Source organism: Glandiceps talaboti, chromosome 19 (genome assembly GCF_964340395.1).
Source record: "Glandiceps talaboti chromosome 19, keGlaTala1.1, whole genome shotgun sequence".
NCBI classification, from domain to species: Eukaryota; Metazoa; Hemichordata; class Enteropneusta; family Spengelidae; genus Glandiceps; species Glandiceps talaboti.
In genome coordinates this window covers 20,111,488-20,138,047 of record NC_135567.1, presented here as the reverse complement: position 1 = coordinate 20,138,047, position 26,560 = coordinate 20,111,488, and the positions used below count along the sequence as shown (strand labels likewise).

At 38.0% G+C, this 26,560-nt stretch overlaps 1 protein-coding gene across 1 annotated transcript; it reads left to right on the top strand.

The window, feature by feature from the left end:
* The first annotated feature begins 196 nt into the window (after positions 1 to 196).
* Positions 197 to 16,115, top strand: LOC144450157 (methionine synthase reductase-like). The gene is made up of 12 exons (XM_078140731.1): positions 197 to 291; positions 3,244 to 3,392; positions 7,033 to 7,183; positions 7,516 to 7,633; positions 8,202 to 9,006; positions 9,292 to 9,435; positions 10,659 to 10,901; positions 11,268 to 11,491; positions 11,705 to 11,867; positions 12,400 to 12,614; positions 13,266 to 13,436; positions 14,551 to 16,115. The coding sequence occupies exons 1-12, from the start codon at positions 243 to 245 to the stop codon at positions 14,693 to 14,695; spliced, it is 2,577 nt and encodes an 858-aa protein (XP_077996857.1). The 5' UTR covers positions 197 to 242; the 3' UTR covers positions 14,696 to 16,115.
* Positions 16,116 to 26,560: the final 10,445 nt, after the last annotated feature.

The window sequence follows — 26,560 nt, the reverse complement described above, 5'->3', positions numbered from 1 at the left end:
GATTCTAGCGCAGCTTATGTTGCTCAAGAAATAAATTATGATAAAATTATATCAATATTAGAATTATCAGTAGAATAAAATTACAATATAACTCATAAAATCAAATTATTTTGATGACAAACGGGTGTATTAAATAAAGATTGCGAATGAGGAGAGGGGAAACCCTTACACAAGTATCAATGATGTAATATCCGGTAAAAAGTCGTCTGAACATGAAACGTGCCATTCAAAACATCTAGTGAATGCGGGTGATCAGTTCTTTGGGAAAGTACTGGTATTCGTGTTGTACAGGTATTTTTTTCTTGTTTGTTATTTATTGATATCATATATTGTCCACTGACAAGTTCAGTTACGGAATGAGCGAATTATTTGACTTCTGTACGTCGTGTACATAAACATACTCGATTGTCGTACAGACGGTGCATGGTCGATCGACGAACAAGGTCTACCATGTGTCTATGCTGATAGTATTGTTAGTGTACCGTGCAATCCGGGTGTCCAGTCAACTCATCGGCGATCTCCGAAGGTCTCCATTTTGTATAGTCCTTAGCTAGCTATAGCCTTGGTCGGTACAAAATCCAGACCATATATTTTTCGGATTCACATTCAGATCCGATTTAACCCATTGCCTATCACAGTAATATCATAACTAGGCAAAGCCCATAAGCTCGCGCAGGGTAGATTCATTTGTGACCGGCTGCCTGGGCCAGGGTTCGTACACTTCAAGTGATTTAGGTCATTTTCTATGTCTGACATGGACAAGAAGTAAAGAAAGTCAACACTCTATGCAGTTGTTGGTTTCAAAAACCATCATAGCCATTAGATTAATATTGTTCATTTTCAATCAGCCAACTTATCATAGACCCTCCACCAACGTACGTTGGTCTTTGGACAATTCAACTCGATGATTTAGGAATGTTACTGTACCAACAAACATAGGAAAGTAGATATTCTTTTTAAAACATGTAAAAAATTATCGACAATATAAATGTCAAAACCACACTTCCACGGAAATTAAACTGCGCTATGCCATCAGTGGTCCGTATCGCGTACCGCCGTGCATCAAACTTCCAAATAGTGTAACAATTTCTCCTTGAGGTACAGTGATGCCTCGATATTCGTTACAATGTTACGATAATCGTGCAAACAGAGCCTACTGTTACAATATTGCAATGCATGGTGATGTTATGTCGCCTATGATATACGATGATACGGTAGCGCGTGGAGAATGCACGTAGTATATGGAAGGCGCATGCGTAGTCAGTGCGCGCCGCTATGCATCATTGGGAGAACACCAAATTTTTTCGCATAGTATATACGACGCGCATGCGTACTAGTCATTGAGCCGCTTCGCGCTATAACTATGAGATTGGGATATTGCTTCTTAATTCATATTCGATTTTCAATCCCTTGCAAGTTTTCAATAAATTTTCATAAGTTATAACTGTTAGAATTTTGCAGTGCATATTGCATATACATAGCCCTTATGAAAATGCATACACATTTGACATTTACATTTATATGTGTAGTTTCAGACACCAGTACAGTAGACCATACTAATCTGTGACCATAACAATATTGATCCAACCAATATTATTTTTGATCACATCAGAATTATCTCTTGAATTCAGATTGGAAGGGAATGATTGGGATGTGCCCAATATTATCATGATTTCAACCTGTTACAATACCACTAGTACTTACAGATAAAATAGATCTCTGAATCTAATTAACATGTACAATATCTAATTATTGGTATTTTAACAGTTTGGTTTTGTCAAGAATACTAGTAATCTAAGTGAACGAATTTTAAATACCTCAGGTAGCACATACTTTTTGTTGGGTTTTGAAACGTGGGTGAATCACAATTTCAACTTTAATATTACTATACTACTGTACTTATAGGTAAAATGTACCTTTCTAATTATTGATATTTTAACAATTTTCAGTCAACATACATCGTCATACATTACCGCCCTCTATGGCGAGTCTTGTTGGTTGTCTGATTGAAAAAATAATACTCCCATTACAGCTAGTACAGGTTTAAAAACATCATGTCTTATCACAGGAGTCAGGAGGAATAAAAAACGTTTTTTCAAGATTTTCAAGATTTCTAATGTTATTTTCTTATTTTGTCTTTTATCATTAGTCTAATTAGTAGATGTTTACACTGTAACAGGGTAATGTGTTGATTGGGTGAGTACCCCTTTAGGAGTACAAAATGTAGTTGTACACTGATTAATGTAGTCTGTAAGGTACGCCGTGATGGGGCGCCCTCACACATCAGTCAACCCTAATCTGTAAGGTACGCCGTGATGGGGCACCCTCACACATCGGTCAACCCTAGTCTGTAAGGTACGCCGTGATGGGGCGCCCTCACACATCAGCCAAACCTAGTCTGTAAGGTACGCCGTGATGAGGCGCCCTCACACATCGGCCAACCCGAGTGTTTAAGGTACGCCGTGATGGGGCACCCTCACACATCGGCCAACCCGAGTGTTTAAGGTATGCCGTGATGGGGTGCCCTCACACATCGGCCAACACGAGTGTTTAAGGTACGCCGTGATGGGGCACCCTCACACATCGGCCAACCCGAGTGTTTAAGGTATGCCGTGATGGGGTGCCCTCACACATCGGCCAACCCGAGTGTTTAAGGTATGCCGTGATGGGGTGCCCTCACACATCGGCCAACCCGAGTGTTTAAGGTACGCCGTGATGGGGTGCCCTCACACATCGGCCAACCCCTACCAGAGGAGAGGAGGCTGGTGAGGGCGAAACGTCATAACGTATCTTACATTAATGCAAAGTTGATAAACTCTGATAAGACAGTGATAACTATTTACAGTAGGAAATAGGAAAAGACAGTGAGAGGAAACGATAATTATGATGGCAATATTTATAATCTTATTTGAAATAGAGAGAAAAATAATCTGGAAAATCCTGAAAATCCTGTCCTATGGGTAAATTACTAAGTCAACTTTATTTCTCCTGGTCCCTGTGGTCTATGCTAAATTACTAAGCCAACTTTATTTCTCCTGGTCCCTGTGGTCTATGGGTAAATTACTAAGTCAACTTTATTCCTCCTGGTCCCTGTGGTCTATGGGTAAATTACTAAGTTAACTTTATTTCTCCTGGTCCCTGTGGTCTATGGGTAAATTACTAAGTTAACTTTATTTCTCCTGGTCCCTGTGGTCTATGGGTAAATTACTAAGTCAACTTCATTTCTCCTGTACTTTGTTTCAGCTATGTCTATGATGTCCAAGAATCGCTTCTTACTACTCTATGGCTCACAGACTGGACAGGCACAGGCTATAGCTGAAGAAATACATCAATATGCTGGTGATCATGGACTTGAACCAGATCTACATTGTCTTAGTAAGACTGAGAAGAAGGTAAATATCAATAGCATGTCAACAGAGTTCAACATGTCCACTGCATTGCTATAGACTAGAGCAGCCAGTAAGTATCGATGTTAGCATGTCAACAGAGTTCAACATGTCCACTGCACTGCTATAGACTAGAGCAGCCAGTAAGTATCGATGTTAGCATGTCAACAGAGTTCAACATGTCCACTGCATTGCTATAGACTAGAGCAGCCAGTAAGTATCGATGTTAGCATGTCAACAGAGTTCAACATGTCCACTGCACTGCTATAGACTAGAGCAGCCAGTAAGTATCGATGTTAGCATGTCAACAGAGTTCAACATGTCCACTGCACTGCTATAGACTAGAGCAGCCAGTAAGTATCGATGTTAGCATGTCAACAGAGTTCAACATGTCCACTGCACTGCTATAGACTAGAGCAGCCAGTAAGTATCGATGTTAGCATGTCAACAGAGTTCAACATGTCCACTGCACTGCTATAGACTAGAGCAGCCAGTAAGTATCGATGTTAGCATGTCAACAGAGTTCAACATGTCCACTGCACTGCTATAGACTAGAGCAGCCAGTAAGTATCGATGTTAGCATGTCAACAGAGTTCAACATGTCCACTGCATTGCTATAGACTAGAGCAGCCAGTAAGTATCGATGTTAGCATGTCAACAGAGTTCAACATGTCCACTGCACTGCTATAGACTAGAGCAGCCAGTAAGTATCGATGTTAGCATGTCAACAGAGTTCAACATGTCCACTGCACTGCTATAGACTAGAGCAGCCAGTAAGTATCGATGTTAGCATGTCAACAGAGTTCAACATGTCCACTGCACTGCTATAGACTAGAGCAGCCAGTAAGTATCGATGTTAGCATGTCAACAGAGTTCAACATGTCCACTGCATTGCTATAGACTAGAGCAGCCAGTAAGTATCGATGTTAGCATGTCAACAGAGTTCAACATGTCCACTGCACTGCTATAGACTAGAGCAGCCAGTAAGTATCGATGTTAGCATGTCAACAGAGTTCAACATGTCCACTGCACTGCTATAGACTAGAGCAGCCAGTAAGTATCGATGTTAGCATGTCAACAGAGTTCAACATGTCCACTGCACTGCCATAGACTAGAGCAGCCAGTAAGTATCGATGTTAGCATGTCAACAGAGTTCAACATGTCCACTGCACTGCCATAGACTAGAGCAGCCAGTAAGTATCGATGTTAGCATGTCAACAGAGTTCAACATGTCCACTGCACTGCTATAGACTAGAGCAGCCAGTAAGTATCGATGTTAGCATGTCAACAGAGTTCAACATGTCCACTGCACTGCTATAGACTAGAGCAGCCAGTAAGTATCGATGTTAGCATGTCAACAGAGTTCAACATGTCCACTGCACTGCTATAGACTAGAGCAGCCAGTAAGTATCGATGTTAGCATGTCAACAGAGTTCAACATGTCCACTGCACTGCTATAGACTAGAGCAGCCAGTAAGTATCGATGTTAGCATGTCAACAGAGTTCAACATGTCCACTGCACTGCTATAGACTAGAGCAGCCAGTAAGTATCGATGTTAGCATGTCAACAGAGTTCAACATGTCCACTGCATTGCTATAGACTAGAGCAGCCAGTAAGTATCGATGTTAGCATGTCAACAGAGTTCAACATGTCCACTGCACTGCTATAGACTAGAGCAGCCAGTAAGTATCGATGTTAGCATGTCAACAGAGTTCAACATGTCCACTGCACTGCTATAGACTAGAGCAGCCAGTAAGTATCGATGTTAGCATGTCAACAGAGTTCAACATGTCCACTGCACTGCTATAGACTAGAGCAGCCAGTAAGTATCGATGTTAGCATGTCAACAGAGTTCAACATGTCCACTGCATTGCTATAGACTAGAGCAGCCAGTAAGTATCGATGTTAGCATGTCAACAGAGTTCAACATGTCCACTGCACTGCTATAGACTAGAGCAGCCAGTAAGTATCGATGTTAGCATGTCAACAGAGTTCAACATGTCCACTGCACTGCTATAGACTAGAGCAGCCAGTAAGTATCGATGTTAGCATGTCAACAGAGTTCAACATGTCCACTGCACTGCTATAGACTAGAGCAGCCAGTAAGTATCGATGTTAGCATGTCAACAGAGTTCAACATGTCCACTGCATTGCTATAGACTAGAGCAGCCAGTAAGTATCGATGTTAGCATGTCAACAGAGTTCAACATGTCCACTGCACTGCTATAGACTAGAGCAGCCAGTAAGTATTGATGTTAGCATGTCAACAGAGTTCAACATGTCCACTGCACTGCCATAGACTAGAGCAGCCAGTAAGTATCGATGTTAGCATGTCAACAGAGTTCAACATGTCCACTGCACTGCTATAGACTAGAGCAGCCAGTAAGTATCGATGTTAGCATGTCAACAGAGTTCAACATGTCCACTGCACTGCTATAGACTAGAGCAGCCAGTAAGTATCGATGTTAGCATGTCAACAGAGTTCAACATGTCCACTGCATTGCTATAGACTAGAGCAGCCAGTAAGTATCGATGTTAGCATGTCAACAGAGTTCAACATGTCCACTGCACTGCTATAGACTAGAGCAGCCAGTAAGTATCGATGTTAGCATGTCAACAGAGTTCAACATGTCCACTGCACTGCTATAGACTAGAGCAGCCAGTAAGTATCGATGTTAGCATGTCAACAGAGTTCAACATGTCCACTGCACTGCTATAGACTAGAGCAGCCAGTAAGTATCGATGTTAGCATGTCAACAGAGTTCAACATGTCCACTGCATTGCTATAGACTAGAGCAGCCAGTAAGTATCGATGTTAGCATGTCAACAGAGTTCAACATGTCCACTGCACTGCTATAGACTAGAGCAGCCAGTAAGTATCGATGTTAGCATGTCAACAGAGTTCAACATGTCCACTGCACTGCTATAGACTAGAGCAGCCAGTAAGTATCGATGTTAGCATGTCAACAGAGTTCAACATGTCCACTGCATTGCTATAGACTAGAGCAGCCAGTAAGTATCGATGTTAGCATGTCAACAGAGTTCAACATGTCCACTGCACTGCCATAGACTAGAGCAGCCAGTAAGTATCGATGTTAGCATGTCAACAGAGTTCAACATGTCCACTGCACTGCCATAGACTAGAGCAGCCAGTAAGTATCGATGTTAGCATGTCAACAGAGTTCAACATGTCCACTGCATTGCTATAGACTAGAGCAGCCAGTAAGTATCGATGTTAGCATGTCAACAGAGTTCAACATGTCCACTGCACTGCTATAGACTAGAGCAGCCAGTAAGTATCGATGTTAGCATGTCAACAGAGTTCAACATGTCCACTGCATTGCTATAGACTGAAGCAGCCAGCAGGACTCTCTGCTCTCTTTTGTGAATAGGCAACAGGGTTGGTTTTTATCTCCACAAAATAATGAAAGAAATCTGTGTTTTTCTGCTATTAGTTTAGTGCACTTTTATTGATGATTATTACTAGTATGTGATTTTGGGGTGATAACAGGACCTTGGTAAAGAAGCCTTACTGCACTTGACATGTGTTCTGAGGATTTCCTGCAAGGGATTGTGGGAAAATCTTGCAGGAAATGACACGTTTACCACTATGATGTCATTTCCTGTTTTTCTTTATTCTACCAGTTCAACATAGTGAATGAGAAGATAGTAGTGGTTGTCGTGTCAACTACTGGTGATGGTGATCCTCCAGACACTGCTGTCAAGTTTTACAGACGTCTTAAAAAGAAGACACTACCAGATGACCACCTTAAACATCTCAAGTTCACAGTCCTTGGTAAGTGTATTACAATATAGAGATCCACCATTTTGAATGTTGCATGATGGGAAATGAACATGTCATCTTGAAAGGTGCATCATGGGAAATAAAAATCTGCCACTTTGAATGGTCTATCCTGGGAATTACTTGGTTATCAAGACTGACTACTCTTCAGTATCTAGGTACAATTTGCAGCAATATTTTAAAGTCATTCAGACATAATGAATTGTCAAATACAGACCCACCATTTTGAATGAGGCATCATGGGAAACAATATTATCCATTGACAAAATGAATCTACTTACATTTCAGTGTACTTAGTAAATAATACTTTGTTTTTTTCACCTCAGCTCTTGGTGACAGTAACTATACCAATTTCTGCAACAATGGTAAAAATTTTGACAGGAGATTTGAGCAGCTTGGAGCTACAAGATTTTACCCATCAGGCTTTGCAGATGATGGTGTAGGGTAAGTGGTAAAAACAAACAAACAAACAAACTGTTTCCTCCTAAGCTTATTTTGGAATGAGTTGTCTAGTGACTTTAGGGCTGTTGTGAACAGTCAGTTTTTTGTCAAAGACTTATCAGGCCACATGACAGTCACAAACCATTAGCGGTCCAAGTGCAACAAACTCGCGGGCTTGCCTGGCGAAAACGGGTGTCATAAAAGTTGTTTGCATCTCTAAAGCTGTTTGTAGCGTTACTTATAATAGCCTAATAAATTGCTAACAACTGATATAAGACGGAGATAAGGTTTGCCTCAATTGCAGTCCATGCAGACGGCCGAATAGAGGTTTTACAGCTGTTTACTTGTGTTATGTAAGAGCCCATCATCACATGTGTAAATATTGGTACTCTTTGATAACAAGTCCACTTGCTTGGCTAATGGCTTGTCCCAGTAATGATAGTTTCAGTATTATGACTGAAGTCAGAAGTCCTAAAGTATTTGTGAATTTTCAGTAATGCGTGGCACTGATGCAAGTACTCTCTGGTACATATGTAATAATATTTTTAAAATAATTTTATTATTTCTATAGGTTGGAAATAGTGGTGGAACCATGGATTGAAGGTCTGTGGGCTGCTTTGAGGAAAGAACTAAATCTTGATTCACAACAAACAAACACAAATACAAACACACAGACTGAATGTATCTCCAGTGATTTACAACATCTCAAACTAGATGAGTCAAACAACTCTGAAATACCAAACAATATTCTGACTAAAAATGAAAGTAGTGTTTCAAGTCCAAATTCTGATCTCAAAATTACTGACATCGATGCAAAAAGGACTAGTAACAAAATTAAACAGAATTTGACAGACATATCAGTGACTCTCAACCCCAAAAATGATGAACAAATATCAACCAATCACACTGCACCTAACAAAACTGAAGCAACCAATGAGGTTGACCATAACATTACATCACTCAATAGTGTTTTATCTGGTGATGTTGAGACAGCCAATAGTATCACAGCAACAACTGATGTAGCCAATGAAAACAAGTCTTTCAATCAGGATGTTGCTAGCAGTGAGTCAGCCAATGGAAGCATTCCTAACAAAGATGTAAATGAGGTTGACAATACAAAATTGAGCAGCAAGCTTACGGGGACATCTGTTGAAACTGGAAGCAATATGCAAATACAAGAAAAGTATATAACAGATGAAGTGGATAAGGAGAATCTAGATGACAATGCCGAGGAAAAGCAAGAAATGTCTGAAAACGTAACCATATGTGAAACATCATTGACTTCATCATGTCCACCATTGTCAGAAAGTGCATTGACCCTTCCACCATTACCACCTGCCTACCTTACCATAGAGTACCAACCAGACCTATCAGTGGTAAGTTACTTACATTGAGTAAATTGATACAATGTTCCCACCTCACTTACCACCTGACTACCTTACCATAGAGTACCAACCAGACCTATCAGTGGTAAGTTACTTACATTGAGTAAATCGATACAATGATCCCACCTCACTTACCACCTGACTACCTTACCATAGAGTACCAACCAGACCTATCAGTGGTAAGTTACTTACATTGAGTAAATTGATACAATGTTCCCACCTCACTTACCACCTGACACTCTCTGTAATTTGTCGCTCTAATTCTTTACTTTTCAGGATTTGCCTAGCCTACCATTACATGGCGGAGCTGTCTTCCCGTCTGCAACATCACCTGTTGTCATGGCAACAGTGCAATCAGCTGAGAGACTAACAAGACATGATGCAGTGAAGACGTGTCTGAGGATTGAATTAGATATCTCGGTAAGTCTCTCCTCCAATTAGATATCTCCCATTCAGCATTAGTTCCAGTATGGGTACTCAGGGATATATTTGCACTTGTGCTTGCACTGTTTACTGCTGCACTTTCACTTGCTACATACGCTACTGAAAGTAGTGCCACAGAGAACACTGTAAGCGCTAGTCTTGTACAGATATCCTGAGTATGCCACACTTGCACTGATGCATCATGGGATTCCGTCATATTGTATGACATTCTTAATCTACACAATAGAGCTAAATCTAGTATCTATAGATATCTTGTCATCAGGCCATGTTACCATGACAACAGGTTGTCAAAAATAAAAGACTTTCATTCTCCAAATATGGTTTGATTCTTTTCCTATTGCTCATATGACCAATAAGTAACAAAACTATAGGTCAAAGGTCATACAGAATCAGTTGCAGACTGAATGGTTGATGACTAGCAATCATTCTTATAGTCAAACCATTAACAAATTGTTTGGTTTCGGTTACCCGACCCCACCTAGTTTTTCACTGTTGACCCTAAACTGTTTTTATGTATTTGAGAAAAATGAAATAAAATACCAAAAAATTGTGAAGTCTTGCATGAAATAGTGGATGTGCAATTAAAAGAAATAAACTAAAAATGCTACTTACCCCACCTATTCTAAAATTGAACGTAATCGGAACCACACAATTTTTTTGTTTGTCCTAAGCATTGTTTGTTTTGTTTTTTTTCCTCATTTGGATATCATTTGCATGCAGATAGGCAATAATGTTTTTTCCAGTTTTGCACCGCACTGCAAATACCACTGGTATTCGCATTCACCAATGCAAGTAATCTTACAATACGGTAATATTAATAAGTGTCTGTCTCTTTTTTTGTCTTTTTTTTTTATTTATTTACTTCGAGAACGTGCTCATAAAAAAACCATATAAATCACATACAAAAGACGAAGTGAAATACGACAAAAACACACAGGAGACAGTCTAGGTAACATGAACAAGTGAAAGGAAAGGTTATACTGAAGAAAGAAGCCAAAAATTCAAGACACTGTCAATTAAAAGTCAAAAACAATCTCTAAGGACTTAAATTGTAGTATCTACCTATTTTTAACTGTTTTCATAAACAAAATACTATTATACAAAATGTTCCTAGTGACTCAGTTGGGTATGTTATGTCTAAACAGTCCTAGAGAAGTAACATTTACTAACCAGAATTTGTTTTTTGGGTTTTCTTTCAGAATACTGGTATAGAGTACAAACCTGGTGATTCTATCGGTGTGGTATGTCCAAATAACTCTGAAGAGGTAGACTTTATCATTCAGCATCTATCAATCCAAGAGAAAGCAGATATACCAATGATATTACATCTACTAGAGGGTACGAAAAAGAAACGTGCACAGGTACCAGAGTTTGTACCGATGAATTGTACCCTCAGACATGCATTGTTGACGACCTTTGACCTAAGAATGCCACCAAAGAAAGTAAGTTATGGTTTTAGTTTGGTATATAATTTATAAAGGGTTTTGCTTACTGTTTCTTGATTAGTTATCCATGTAGAATGCTACACTGACATGTCACCAGTTTATGTGTACACAACAGTATGACATCAGCAGTTTGTGTGTACACAACAGTACGTATGACATCACCAGTTTGTGTTTCCATACAGTGACATCAGTTTGTGTTTCTATAATTATGTGACATCACCAGTTTGTGTGTACATGATGTATGTCATCAGTTTGCATGTGTACAATGACGTGACATCACCACTTTGTGTGTACATGATGTATGTCATCAATTTATGTGTACAATTGTGTGACATCATCATTAATATGTCAAAATTTATCCAGGCATTCATCAGACTGTTAGCAGCGTACACCAACAATGAAAACGAGAAACGCCGTCTCCAAGAATTATGCAGTCGTCAAGGTAGCGAAGATTATGAACAATTCATCCGATGTGCAAACATATCTGTTGTCGACATTCTGGCGGCATTTCTGTCCTGTTGTCCACCAATAGAAAGATTGTTGGAAATGTTACCACGGTTACAAGCAAGACCATACTCTGTATCGAGGTAAGATATATGAAAATATAAACTACACTGAATCAACAAGTGATGATCCGAAGTATCACACAAGCTCAGTAAAAGAACTTTGCTCATTTAGGGGGAGGGAAACCATTCCAGTGAAAATAATGAAAAAAATTCCATGTGAAAATTTAGTATTTTTACATTCTGCCATCTAAAGGTTCAGTCCTAGAATTAAATTGATATTCTTTATCTTTCCAGTTCTCCGTTAAGTGATGCAGAAAAGCTCGAATTTGCCTTCAATGTTATTGAGATTCCCCATGGTAATGGTCGTCATGGTGACAGACAGGGTGTATGTACTGGATGGATGAATAAGCTAACCAATCATCTACAGGAAAATAGTGGAACTCAGGAAAATCCTCAGGTATTTAACACTAACATTCGTTTGAATTCAAACAACCTTTCTATGCATGGCCACTAGAGGGTGCACAACATTTGTGTTCATGACTTGGCTGTCCCTCTAAGACATAGCAATTTCTTTTGCCACACAAAAATTGGGTTTTATTCCATCGTTATTATGCAGTGATTTACAAGAAAACCCAACGTCAACCAATCAGAATGCGAGATTGGTGACAGGTGACGTATAAAACCCAATAGTTATCAGTTTGATTCAAATTAAGAGAAATGTGTTTTTCATTCGATGACAGACTGCTAGCACTATCAAATAAAAGTCAGGACTGACATTCTGTGATTTGATTGGACACAGTCATTCATACGCATTAATACTGTGATCTGATTGGACACATGCATACACATTAATATTATGCTTTGAATACTGTGATCTGATTGGACACATACATACACATTAATACTGTGATTTAATTGGACACTGTCGTGCATACACATTAATACTGTGAAACTGATCTGACTAATTACATTTTCCATTCCACCATCAGATACCAATATTTAAACGCACCAATAACAGCTTTCATCTCCCAGATGATATCAACACACCCTTGATTATGATTGGTCCAGGAACAGGTGTGGCACCATTTATTGGTTTCCTACAGCATCGTTATCACCAACAACAACGACAGCAACCATCTGTTGAGTTCGGTGAAACCTGGTTGTTCTTTGGTTGTCGTCATAGAAACAGAGACTACATCTTCAGGTATTGATAGTGTAATTTCTCTGTTTTGAATAATTAGTTCAAAATATCTCAAAATTAATCCAATCTTTACCAGACAAATACTTTTTGTAGTAATTTTGAATTCATTTTAGGAATGTGTTTGTAGACAAAATATTTTCAAGGAAACTATTAAATTAGTAGAATGAAAATTATAAGGCTTGAAATAAAATGTAACTAGCTCAATAAAATCTTACTAACATTGCTACATTTTATCATCTGGCTCTCAAATATCTTACTAACAGAGATATTTTTTGAGCCAGATGACAAAATGTAGCAATGTTGGTTAGAGTGACTGGCTTGGAAGTTGCAGGTTTGTTGCCATTTGTTTCTGAGTGGCTTAAGTCCTTGGGTAAGATTTGAACCATGACTGTGCCTCAGTCAACCCAGCTGTATAATTAGGGACCTGGTAGGATAAAGGTTGCAATGTGAATGCTTTAATCCTATGCGCTAATAAATGCTGCAATGGATTGTATGCTTCCCAGGGAGTTATGGAAGTATAAAGGGCCTTTGTGCCGCTATAGATCCAAGCCAGGGGTGATAATTGTAAATCACTTTGAACACAAAGTATAAAAGCACGACATAAAAAACCAACATTATTTTAAGCAGAAAATATGTCTTTCCTAAATTTTTCAGAGAACAACTGGAACAGTTTGAACGTGATAGAACTCTCTCTAAGTTATGTGTTAGTTTTTCACGTGATGGTGGACTTGATAAACCACGCTATGTACAAGATGCTATGAAATCACACCAAACTGAATTAGCTCAGTTGGTTTTGGATAAAAATGGTATAATCTACGTTTGTGGGTAAGTATCTTTAGCATTGATACACCAAACTGTACTGTCTTAGTTGGTGATTTACAAAGGTTATAACACACAAACAGTTCAAAGTTTTTTAGCATTAAGCTTTCGATCTGTCTTGGTCGACAATTCGCATCAGAATGACAAATTTCATAGTTAAAGCTGACTACCACGAGGTTGTGGTATTCACATCAGAATGACAAATTCCATAGTTACAGTAGTCGTGGTTACCTAGACTCTTGCCAGTGGGGACTCTACCTACAAGACCTCCCTAAACGAGAGTCAGGGGAAATGAGATTCCAGCTATCCCTCGCAGGAAGTAGCTTTTAGAGCAGTGCATGCTGGGGAATACTCTACATCCAACATTGCAGGCTAAACATGGAAGATATGTACTGTGTGACTTCACATGTCAGGTTGTTGGAATGTTGTTTCCCCCAGACTCTCGTTTGGATGGTCTCTTGGAAGAGCGCCCCCAGTGGTCAGAGTCTGGGTAACCAAGACTAGATGGTCTCGTAGTAGAGCCCCAAGTGGTGGGAGTCTGGGTAATCAAGACTACATGGTCTCATAGTAGAGCCCCCAGTGGTGAGAGTCTGGGTAACCAAGACTAGATGGTCTTGTAGTAGAGCCCCCAGTGGTGAGAGTCTGGGTAACCCATACTATAGTTACAGCTACAGCAACACTAATTGTTTTGGGATAAAAATGTTATAATATATGTTTGTTGATAAGTGTCTTTGGTATCAATACACCAAACTGAACTAGTTCAGTAAGTTAAGAAAATCCCATGATTTGGATAATTATTATGATCAGGATAAATGTTAAAACCAATATATCATTATTTCTGTTAACTTAGGGATGCTATTTATAAACATCTCCTATATGTACCTAAGTACAAGCTGGAATCTTATGGAGGAAGATCGGTTTTTTTCTGCTGCGCCTCGTCTGTGGAATGAATTACCAATTGAAATTTGCGAACAAGTTACAATTAGCACATTTAAAAAACACTTAAAGACTTACCTGTTTTTGAACTCTTGTCATAGTGGAATTGGCGCTATATAAATTGCATCGATTGATTGATTGATTGATGCTAAAACCATGATCAATATTATATCTGTTTACTTAGGGATGCTAAAAACATGGCACGAGATGTGAACCAGACATGGACAGAGATCCTAGCCAATTATATGGAAGTTAGTTTGGATGAATCTAAAATGCTGCTAACAAAGATAAGAGAAGAAAGACGATATCTTGAAGACATATGGACGTAAGTGAAGATGTCTTGAAGATGTTTGGACATAAGTGAAGATGTCTTGAAGATGTGTGGACATAAGTGAAGATATCTTGAAGATGTTTGGACATAAGTGTCTTGCAGATGTATGGATAGACAAGACAATATCGTTGCCTAAGTTTATTTTATCTGTGCAATAGATATTTACAAAATATTATTTATCCTTTTTGATCCTATATACTAAATAATCTTGAAATAATTGGACGTTTTTGAATTTCACTGGTTTTGCTGATAATCAAAATATATTTCCTTTTGATGTTCTGGGTCTGTACAGTATGGCATGACAGGGCACCCTCACACATCCGTCATCCACTTCTAGGATAGAGCTGGCCAGTGAGGGCACTGTTACAGTCTACACTTGAACAATTGTAATGATGTTTTGCAAAGAGCTCATCAGCTTTTAGTTTTGGGAAAAATTATTAAAAACTTAACAAATAATCATGGAAAAAGTAATGATAACAATAATGTAAACAACACATAGCAACAGTAATATAAACAACACATAGCAACAGTAATGTAAACAACACATAACAACAGTAATGTAAACAACACATAGCAACAGTAATATAAACAACACAAGAGAAATGGCAGGCATGGTAAAGGAAAGGCAAGAAAAAAATCCACATGACTGGATCACATGACTAGATCACATGACTAGATCACATGACTAGATCACATGACCAGATCACATGACTGGATTCTAGGCTAGAGATGTATAGAAATGTTTGGTAGATGTTTTAATAAAACTAACTAAAAATAAGATTTACCTTAAAAACTAAAATTGTTAGGTAGGCAAAATAAAATAAAAATTGTGTGTTTCCGATAACCCGACCGACTTTAAGCTGCTGACTGACTCTAAACTTTGTTTAAACATTTAAAACAATAAGATAAGAACTGATTTGTCTTCTTGACTTTCATGCATTTCTTTTCTTTCTCCAGTAATGTCTGTACCAATCTGATTAAAATCCGATGTGGTGAAAGCGGCTAGATGTCCTTATTTACCTCTATTCATCGTGTTGTGACGTTTGTTTTGTTCAGAGTGATCGCCGCCTTCCCACTCCGAACAAACGTCACAACACGATGAATAGAGGTAAATAAGGACATCTAGCTGCTTTCACCACATCGGATTTTAATCAGATTGTGTCTGTACGTATTTCATCAAGAAGGGGTACTGACGGACATTTTGTTTGTTTTTGAGTAAAAGCAATATTTTTCAAAAATAAAAGAATCAGAAAGATCAATTAAAACAAAATAAAATCCTGACTTACCTACCCTATTTTTTGAGGTCAAGTTATCAGAAAAACACAGAATTATTTTTTTCACCTTAGGTATAAAAGAATATTTACATTATGTGTTTGTAATTATTTTGTTAAATTGTTATTAAAATTAATTGGTTGATATACCGACTGTGATAATTCCTTTTTAAAAATCTGTGGGTGAAATATCTTTGGATTGCCTACTTTTGGTTACCCAGACTCTCACCACTGAGGGCGCTTGAATCTTCGACTAATTTCTCAAATCACTGCAGTGGGCTTTTTCATGACGGTTGATACGGTTTATTTCAGAAGGTTTCAACTTTCCACCTGCATGTCTGATTGAGGGCGCTGTTTTGAATTGCCCCCGCGATGTTAGATTATTGTGTTCTATTTGTAGTGCTTGGATACCATGCATATCTGATTGAGGGCGCTATTTTGAATTGCCCCCGCGATGTTAGATTATTATGTATTGTATTTGTAGTGCTTGGATACCATGTATGCTATAGCATTGTACATGTAGACAAATACCATTACAATGTAGTTCACAGTTTTAACTTGTTTGCTATGACTCATCAATGACGTAACTATATATACTGAGCAAAATCACTTCAAATTTGCAAGTCATCTTTCTTGCACCTTAAACCTATACGTAACCATAGTTCAGGAGGCCATAACATTTCAAACCATTATCGAAAGCCATAGACTACTGTTGAAAATTGTCTTCAATACCCCAATGTTACTTGAGTCAAATACATTATTATACAACTGTATGGCTATATTTTGGCAGACATACACATTCGCTAGACTGTTGAGATTGGGTAACCGGGCCCAAACAATTTTTTTTTAGGCCTATGTAAAATTTGATCAACGTTGGGTCAAGTCTGTAAGGTACGCCGTGACGGGGCGCCCTCAAACATCGGAGGCCGGTGAGGGTGAAACGTCACGACGTATCTTACAGTCTACGTTGGGTCCAACAATAAAAACTGACTGTCGATGATTCCTTCGTTATATCCAAGGTTACAAGACCCCCGTATTTATGGCTTGGGATTCTTAGAAATCGTTGTATCATGTGAGTTTTCGCGCAATTTTGATTAAAACCAGAGCCAGAACTACACCGACCCCCTACTGGAAGTGGTCTAATCATGATTTATCTGTATAGAAGTGGTTGGTCCACGGTGTTACTGTTTTTAAGTTTATCGTATATTCCAAACGTTATCAGTTCAAAGATATTGATTCCAAAGGCCAAGTTCAACAACATTTGTTTTAAAAAATTAATCTTTTAAATCTCACTCGTACATGGTCAGGATGCTAAAACAATATTTAGCAGACTAGCTACACGTGGACCACAAATGATCGTTCAATGTTCCATGTATGATGTGTACGTTGTCAACGCTGTGCATACGTGGCTAGGATGTGCATAATTATACATATATATATATATATATATATTTTTATAATATGTAACTCGGTGAGTATCAATCTGCTAAGACAGTGCTCTATACCGCAGTGGCAGAGCGTAATAGTAAAACTATATAATATGTATATATATATATATATATATATATATATATATATATATATATATATATATATATATATATATATATATATATATATATATACATATTATCCTAGTCTTACCCCATATATAATTCAATCGACGTGAAGAGAAGTGGTATCCACGGGGAGGGGGAGGGGAAGGGGAAGGGTGGTACTCACTGTAAATGATATATGGATGTGTCGTTCTTTGGGTATACATTTCGGCTTATTTTAAAATTACACGTTGTAGAAGAAAAAGAAGAAGAAGAAAAAAGATGAAGATGATGATGATGATGATGATGATGATGATGATGATGATGATGATGATGATGATGATGATGACGATGACGATGACGATGACGATAGGAGTAAAAGAGAGAAAGGGAGTAACAAAAGAGAATGAACGATAGGCAAGTCAGTGTACTGTTAACAGTTATAGGGATAGAGAAAGAAAGACTGGTTTTTATTACACAATGGAATATTTTAACCAATTGTTATGTATTATGTAATCGTAACAATAGGGGAATCCCCGGGGAAACGGGTGTGTAGTTCAAAATGGGAAAACGTCCCCCTCCCCTCTCAAATAAAAAACACAGTATTTCATATTTGTGATTCACTATATGTACGAAACTTGTATTTAAAGGAAGTGAATTGGTTGCTAAGTACCGAAGGCCAGAGCTAGCTACGAATTGAGATACACTGTAATGTGAACGTATTGTAACACGGAAGTCCACGTGGACATAGTGTGCGTTCACTATGCTGTACATGTGAAAGCAAACGAACGTTCGTGATAGTGTTGTAACACATAACATGTATGACCCCATTCTAAAGAAAACACACCCATTGAGAACCGGTTTCCTCTGAGTTACAGAAAGGGGGATTTTTACGGAAAACCGCTACGTTGTGGAGAATTTAGCAGAATTTCTGAAGACAGTGGATGAAGTTATGAGGTCACTGGGTGAAAAGCATGATCAGGTAATTTAGAAATAGTTATTTAGATCATCATCTGACGTGAACACGTGTGCAAGTCAATGGCACCATGCAACTTCAACTATACCCATGTGAATGTCATTTTTAAAAGGACATCCCTTTTCATCACTTTTATTTTCAAAATATAGTGAATTTATGAGTGTAATGTATATCGAAATACTCACTTTTTAAAACTACTTTTTAGCTGTAGTTGACGTATGCTCAGCACATATATGTAATGTATGTGTGTGTGTGTGTGTGTGTGTGTGTGTGTGTGTGTGTGTGTTGAGGGTAGGAGAAAATCAAGTAGTGTTTTTCGTCTCTACAAGCCTGTTTCGTGAGTAAATCACTCGTCAGGAGATGCTGATGTATATATATATATATATATATATATATATATATATATATATATATATATATATATATATATATATATAACTCGGTGAGTATCAATCTGCTATAAGACAGTGCTCTATACCGCAGTGGCAGAGCGTAATACTAATAGTTTTGGTAGTACTGGAACTCTTTCTTGGGTGTAACTCGGAGTTTCACGCATATTGCGATCATCAGACACTCTGATATATATATATATATATATATATACTTCGCCGATGATAATGTTGTGGTTGCCACTTTGATATGTCTAAACAACATTGCAACAACAACAACAATTCAGCTCTCTAGTGACATTTAACGATATCTCATACATTTTTGAACAAAAAGAAATTCAAAAAGAAAAAAACAACCCAGTAGATTGCTATCATTAATCTCAAAATATCTAGGCAGATCGTATTGTTACCTCCCTACGTACTAGAATCCAGGCGATATCAGTTTTTGAATTTTGATTTTTCCTGGGGAAATAAGGAATTCAAAACCCCTTACATCCACATCGATTCTAGGCTTCTCCCAACACGTAACGCAAAAGTATTGTTTGCTAAAAAAAAATGGAGAATGCGAACATTGGTTCCATTACGACACACGCATCGTATTTGACTTGTTAGTCACCGAAGATCGGACAAATAAACGACAACAAAAAGTGCCAAGGTGGACGTCCGGATTCAAGTTCAATCTCAGGTTCTCACATTAGTTGTAACTTGTAACTTTATAGCCTAAAATCAAGGCGATGGAGATTTTGAATTTTGTTTTCCCCTCTAAACAAAATTGAAATCCCTAACGCCTTTATTCTAGGCCTAGTGGTGGCAGTCCCGACGAAGTGGGTACGCATGCTTGTTAGAATCACTGAAAAACAATAAGAATGCTAACAATAACAAAAATGTAACAATAGAAGAATAAAGAATTTATAAACAACATTTCAAAAAATCTGTCTAGGGTGGGACTGATTACGTAATATGTTTTGCTTGGGACCAACTCTTTCTATAGCTCTGTCAGGCATCTGTTGTTCCTCTGTGTCTTTCAGACCTAGGTTGATCAAACAAGCCTTGGTAAGCTTATTACACATCATTTTCATCAATGTCATAAACATATTTATACTGCCTTGACAATTAAATAACGCTTGCTGTGAAAGTCACAACAAATAAGCTACAACAAGTGTAACACTGACAGTCTGAAAATATAAAAAAAATACACTTTCATTGTTCTAAATTTAGCTCACGGGCTAAAATTCAAATACATCTATCACGTGACCACCCCATCGCACTGCCCGAGCCGCACCTTCAAAAAAATTGTACATTGGCATCCTCACGGTCGTAGGAGCATCGCATTGCTAAAATGGTAGTTTTGTATGTACCGATATCTACTGCATTGAGTACCCTTGACTACGGCTAATCATTTGTTGACGTGTTACTGCGATGCTTGGGGCGTCGCAGTAACATGGAGTCGTCGTAACAACTAACATGTCAACAAATGATCAGCCCTATGTAGTCAATGAGGGTACTCAGTACAAGGATATTCTAGTACAATTTTTCGGTAGATATTCCTGTATTGGTACATACAAAACAGCTAATACTAACTGCAATAGCGATGCTCCCGAGGACTAGTGAGAGCGTCTACGTATTGCGTGCCACCCAATGATTGATTTTTCTCGTGAAAATAGTATGAACTTGGTATATGTTATTTCACATTATTTTTTCAAGTAAAAAAACATAGTGAAGCTGTTTTATCAAATAAAAATCCAAAATAAATACCAAATTCTCATCCATATGGTCACTTTAAGCTTTGTGATGTTTTTTGTGAACGAACGCCAGCTGCAGAAATATAACACCCTTTTTATTTTCTTTTTATTAAAAATCGGATTTTAGGAATATTGCTTTATTTCCTTCTTTGTCTCTACCGGTATATAGTTCCTTTAAATTGGTTTTTTATCTTGGATTTTTATATTTGTTGAAAAACAAACGACAATATACCAATGAAATAGAGAAAAACTAGTAGAGCAATCGAGGTATATTATATTCCTACTAGATTGAGAGAGATCGAAAATAACGCGGGAAAACTACCATGTTATAACTCGTTAATCGGTTTTGGAGGTGTTTTATTCAAATTACTGGAAATAGTTTGATAACTCTGGTTTGCGAGAATACAATGTAACAACGTCGCAAACCACATCGTCGCAAACCATGGCCTGTTTTACGGCAACGTTCTTAACGAGCCTCCCATTTCGAAATGTAGTGGTTGAAATAATAACTCCGGTTTGCGAGAATGCAATGTAACAACGTATATACTTTCCAGTATGCCTTGTAAACCAAAAGACAAAATAATTTTGTATATATGCGGCTATCATGAAACTTGTTCGTTTTCTTGTGCATAATTGAGAGAAAAGAAACGTCAAATTTGGAGTGTCACAGGAAAGAGATGTGCATCTCTGTACCTAATGACAGAAATTGGCGGCTTTTTTCTTCAAATGATGTGTATCGTCAAAGTCACTTGTATTTCGGTTAGTTAGGCGGAGTGAGACCTGTTTTAAGTTGTCTACCAAAACGTTTTTTTTGTTCCTATGATCATGATATCGTACGTCATCAAGAGAGCTTGTTTGAGTTTTCATAAGAATTTTGGTACAAAAGACTTCTTGTATTTTCAGTGTTCATGTTGAAGAAAAAAGAAATTGGTTAATTTGATCACAAAAAAACCCAAAAGCACATAAAAATACCAAAATACATACACGTATGTTCATCTCAGAATCAGTCGTTGATCATGTGATGAGGGCATGTGAGGATAGACTACTTAACGAGTATCCATGATACATCACGTGGAAAGGCGGGAACCTCTTTGTCAGACGACATGCGACAGTTGTCGTCAAATGTGAAAGATGCGTTTTAACTGAATTTTCTGGACTGATGTCACCCACGAGAAACACAAAGGAAGTCGGCAACTTACAGTTTATATCACAGAAATCGATAAAAATATATCAAAATATAATTAATTCTTGTAATTCTGGAAAAGAAACGTCGAGAAAAATTATATTTCAAAATTTCAAACCCATCCATATAAGCTCTTCATTCTTTTACTCAACTTCCATTAAGCTTACCTTACGTTTGAATCGTAGAAATAATCTGAGTCCGTGATATGTGTCAATATTTTGGCGAAAAAAAATGCCATGACAATTTTCAAGAATTCTTAATCAAATGTGCACGTCACGGTCTTTATATACATTATCAATGTATCATATTAGGAGTTTCAGGCAAAAATAAAAAACAAATGTTTGTTTCTGATAACATGACTTCAAAAAATAGGGTAGGTATGTCGGGATTTTATTTTGTTTGACATTAACTTTTGATATTTTTAATTACTTCGATCCAAAGACAAGATACTTATCGATCACAATAATACTTCCATAACAGTTGATGAGGTGTGAAAGAAGTAAATAAAGACAATTCTATGTGATTCAGAAGTAGACAAACACAATATGTAGATTGTGCTGATATAGAGTGAAATGAAATCGATTCTGGGATTTAAAAAAAGTAACCTAAGATACTATGACAAGAAAATCTACAGGGAAATAGAAGTAAATTGTCATAATTTTATCTTTTTGCGTGTAAAAACTATCGTCGCAAAACCACAGCCTGTTTTACGGCCACGTTCTTAACGCGTTATTTCGAAGTGTAGTGGTAGAAATAATAACTCTGGTTTGTGAGAATGGCAACGCACAGCCTGAAAATGTCACGAGGGTCGGCGGTTTAAACTATATAGGATCGATCAGGTTATTGGAAACACACTATTCTTTTTATTTAGCGGTATCATATGGCTTTGTTGACGACTACTGAAGATTTCAAGTGTTCAAATATTTCACAAATCCGGATGTGATGCGCGTTGTCAATGAGGTGATGACAAGACGAACGTTTTGTCTTTTTATTTCTTTTGTATGTCTACCCTTCCTTTTTGGTGAAATAAAATACTCAGTCTGTTGAAAGATTAAAAAAACGAATATATTTAAATTATTTCTAAATACACTTGTGTCTCCCAGACCTTTTCAGTATACGATGTTGAAGTAACACAAAGAGAGACAGGCATGCAGGCAGGCAGGCAGACAGACAGACAGACAGACAGACAGACAGACAGAGAGACAGGCAGACAGACAGACAGACAGACAGACAGACAGACAGACAGACAGACAGACAAACAAACAGACAGACAGACAAAGACAGACAGGAAGGCAGACAGACAGACAGACAGACAGACAGACAGACAGACAGACAGACATATAGACAGACAGACAGACAGACAGCCAGCCAGACAGACACATGCAGGGAGACAGACAGACAGACAGACAGACAGACAGACAGGCAGGCAGACAGACAGACAGACAGACAGACAGAGGAGAGGAGACAGACAGATAGACAGACAGACAGACAGACAGACAGACAGACAGACAGACAGGCAGGCAGACAGACAGACAGACAGAGGAGAGGAGACAGACAGATAGACAGACAGACAGACAGACAGACAGACAGACAGACAGACAGACAGACAGACATGGGCAGAGAGATTCGGGTGACAAACAAAGACGGTTTAATAAAACAGTGACGTCATAAAATTAATTTGCATTCTGTCTCGTCTCGTTACTCTGCTCCTGGCATTTTGCTGACAATCAATAAAGTCTATAAACAAATTTATATCTATACATTATCGACCTCGTTTAAGATGTTTAAGACCCCAATAGACAACTAAAATCTATACTAGACATCATTCTCGCAAACCAGAGTTATTATTTCTACTACCATGTACATTTCGAAATGGGAGGCTTGTTAAGAACGTTGCCGTAAAACAGGCTGTGTGGTTTGCGACGATGGGAGGCTCGTTAAGAGCGTTGCCGTAAAACAGGCCGTGGTTTGTTTGCGACGATGACTAGACATACAAGCATTCCAATAGGATCGTTACATAATTAGACTGGCCTTCAGCCTGTCTGGACGATAACTCCAGACTGGGGACAGCGAGGCCCAGACCGCCCAAAGTAACTAATAAAAAAACAGTACACACACACACTCTCACTCTCTCTCTCTCTCTCTCTCTCTCTCTCTCTCTCTCTCTCTCTCTCTCTCTCTCTCTCTCTCTCTCTCTCTCTCTCTCTCTCTCTCTCTCTCTCTCTCTCTCTCTACCGCTATTCAATATAACACATACAAAATACATTGTACACGTAATCATACATTTCACGGTGATATTAGTTCATTTTTCATGTTTCGAGAGATTATACGAAAATTGTACTTTCAGTTGGAGTTGATGAAATTTGACGTTTTTAGGCTGATGGAAATGAGTAGGTTCGGTTCTAAATTTTGTACGAATAAACTTTTTGTTTTCTCTTAATTTTCGCAAAAAACAAATAATTTGAAAAATTATGTACGGAGGAACAAGAAATTGGCACTGATTCAAAAATCATTCGTGTGTGCCCGATGAATTCCCCGATGAAATCGGAGCTAGAGAGTGGCGGTGTAAAGTTAAAATTCCAAAGCAAACCATTGAGTTAGTAAACTTTGAATAATATTTGAATAATATTTCGTTTTAGACCCAAGAATTCTCGACAATTTTAACACATCTCCATAAACAAGGATAATTTTTATGATTTTGGTCCAAAATTATCTTAAAATAAGTGAATAAGTGAAATTGTAAAAAAAAGAAACACATTTATAAGATTGTTTTGGCGGGAAAATGAACTCAAGCGAAATAGCCAGACACAAGGATATTGAGTACGAGTGTACATAATGTAACAGTAGTCGAAGTGATATTTGATGTGGTCGTAACGTCACCATATGCATCAAAACGTAATAAGTATAATTCTTAACGATCCAATCGGAATGTTTTATTAATTTGTTAGAATTTGAGACTTGGAGGCGAACAGGACCATGAACACGTAGTCAGTGCGTGTGAACGTTCGATCTCATAGTAGAGTGGCTGTACTTTCACTCGGGGTCGATCGTCTATTTCAAATCACAGCTTTGCAAAATTAACAGACAGACAGACAGACAGACAGACAGACAGACAGACAGACAGACAGACAGACAGACAGAAAGACAGACAGACAGACAACCTTGAACATCAATTTGACCTAACCTGACTCTGTACTCAACATGACAAACCTTGATTGTCAACGTGATCTCTTTCGCTCCTAGTAAGTTCTAAAACAGGCAATTTTTAAGGCCTTGTGTGGTTCCGACTAAGCTCAATTTTAGAATAGGACCGGTTGGGTAGGTAGAGTTTTTATTTTATTTTATATTTTATTTATGTGAGTGTCTAGTTCAGGTAGTTGTGTTTTCCGTTGTTTTCCATATGGTCTCTGTGTTATTGGTTTCTTCTCATCAGATGTACAGCCATTACAGATTGAAAGAACAGTTTTATATTGTCTTTTTAAGTTTTGGTCAGTTTCCGCAATCATCCACTATTTCTCGTGAGACTTCACAATTTTCACAATTTGATATTTTTTCTCTCAAATACATAAAAAAGTTCAGGGTCGGCAGTGAAAACTAGTGGGGTCGGTAACCGGAAACACACAAGATGATTTTTTAGACCTAAGCGGAAAAGATTGATTAAAAAATGTACTGAAAATATGAGGAAATGAAAACAAACTTAATGACGGTGAGGTCCCAAGGATGAGGTGAACTTTGTAGAGACTCCAAGATATGTAGCCTCGGCATTTCATTACAATTCCTAACGTGTCCATGGCGTCGTATATATGTTTGTCGGCATTTCAGTAAGCAAAGATTACGTACATCTTGAAGGCCCTTACTCTGTCTATTGTAACGTTATTCGGCAGCAGACGATGCGATGTGCGTATAGAATATCGGATTCAGCATCGTCGTAAAACTGCAGCTCTATCGCTTTACGGCACTGATTCTGTAGATTGTCACTGGGTTTACGGCAACTATGACGTAGCACATCCCCCCCCCCATGCAAATTTTTGCTAGATTTGTTATTCCAGCTGATGCAGCAAAAAATATTGTTTGTTTGTTTGATAGATGTGTGTGAGAAATACGTGTAGCATATGTTTTATGTAATTGGATTCGGAATGCAACAAAGCAACAAAATAAAAAAAATCTCCACTAAATTAAAGTTAATCCGATTTACGTTGGCCATATTTGTCATGATACTTATAAAAAAATGATTGATATATTTAATATTTAATATTTAAGATTAAGATAAAGATATATGTGATTTTCCGGATTTCTAATATTATTTTCTGTATATTTCAAATAAAGTTTTAAATAATGTTTCCTCTCACTGTTTTTTTCTCTATTTCCTACCTGATATCAATGTCTCTTATCTGAGTTTATCAGCTTTGCATTAATTAGTAGCTTGCTAGAACAAACTCACTATTTGCCCAAATTAACGCATTATGCCGTGAGTAACAGATCCGACTAATGGTAGTACACGTGTACACGAGGTACGAAAACATATCTCGGAATTTAAGAAAGAGAAACATCGAATGTGAAAAGACAATACTTTGCATTTATTGAGTGGATAATGAGTTGAAAATTACGGAAACGTTGCCTTGCAGTGTTTCCCTACCCCAAGGCACGAGGTGATATAGTCCCGGTTAGGTCAGATTTGATGACGAGTTGAATCATCACTGTGAGTCTGTGTATTGTCATTGGCTTCGAAACCAGCTCTAACCGGATTGAGCTGAGCAGCACTGGCGA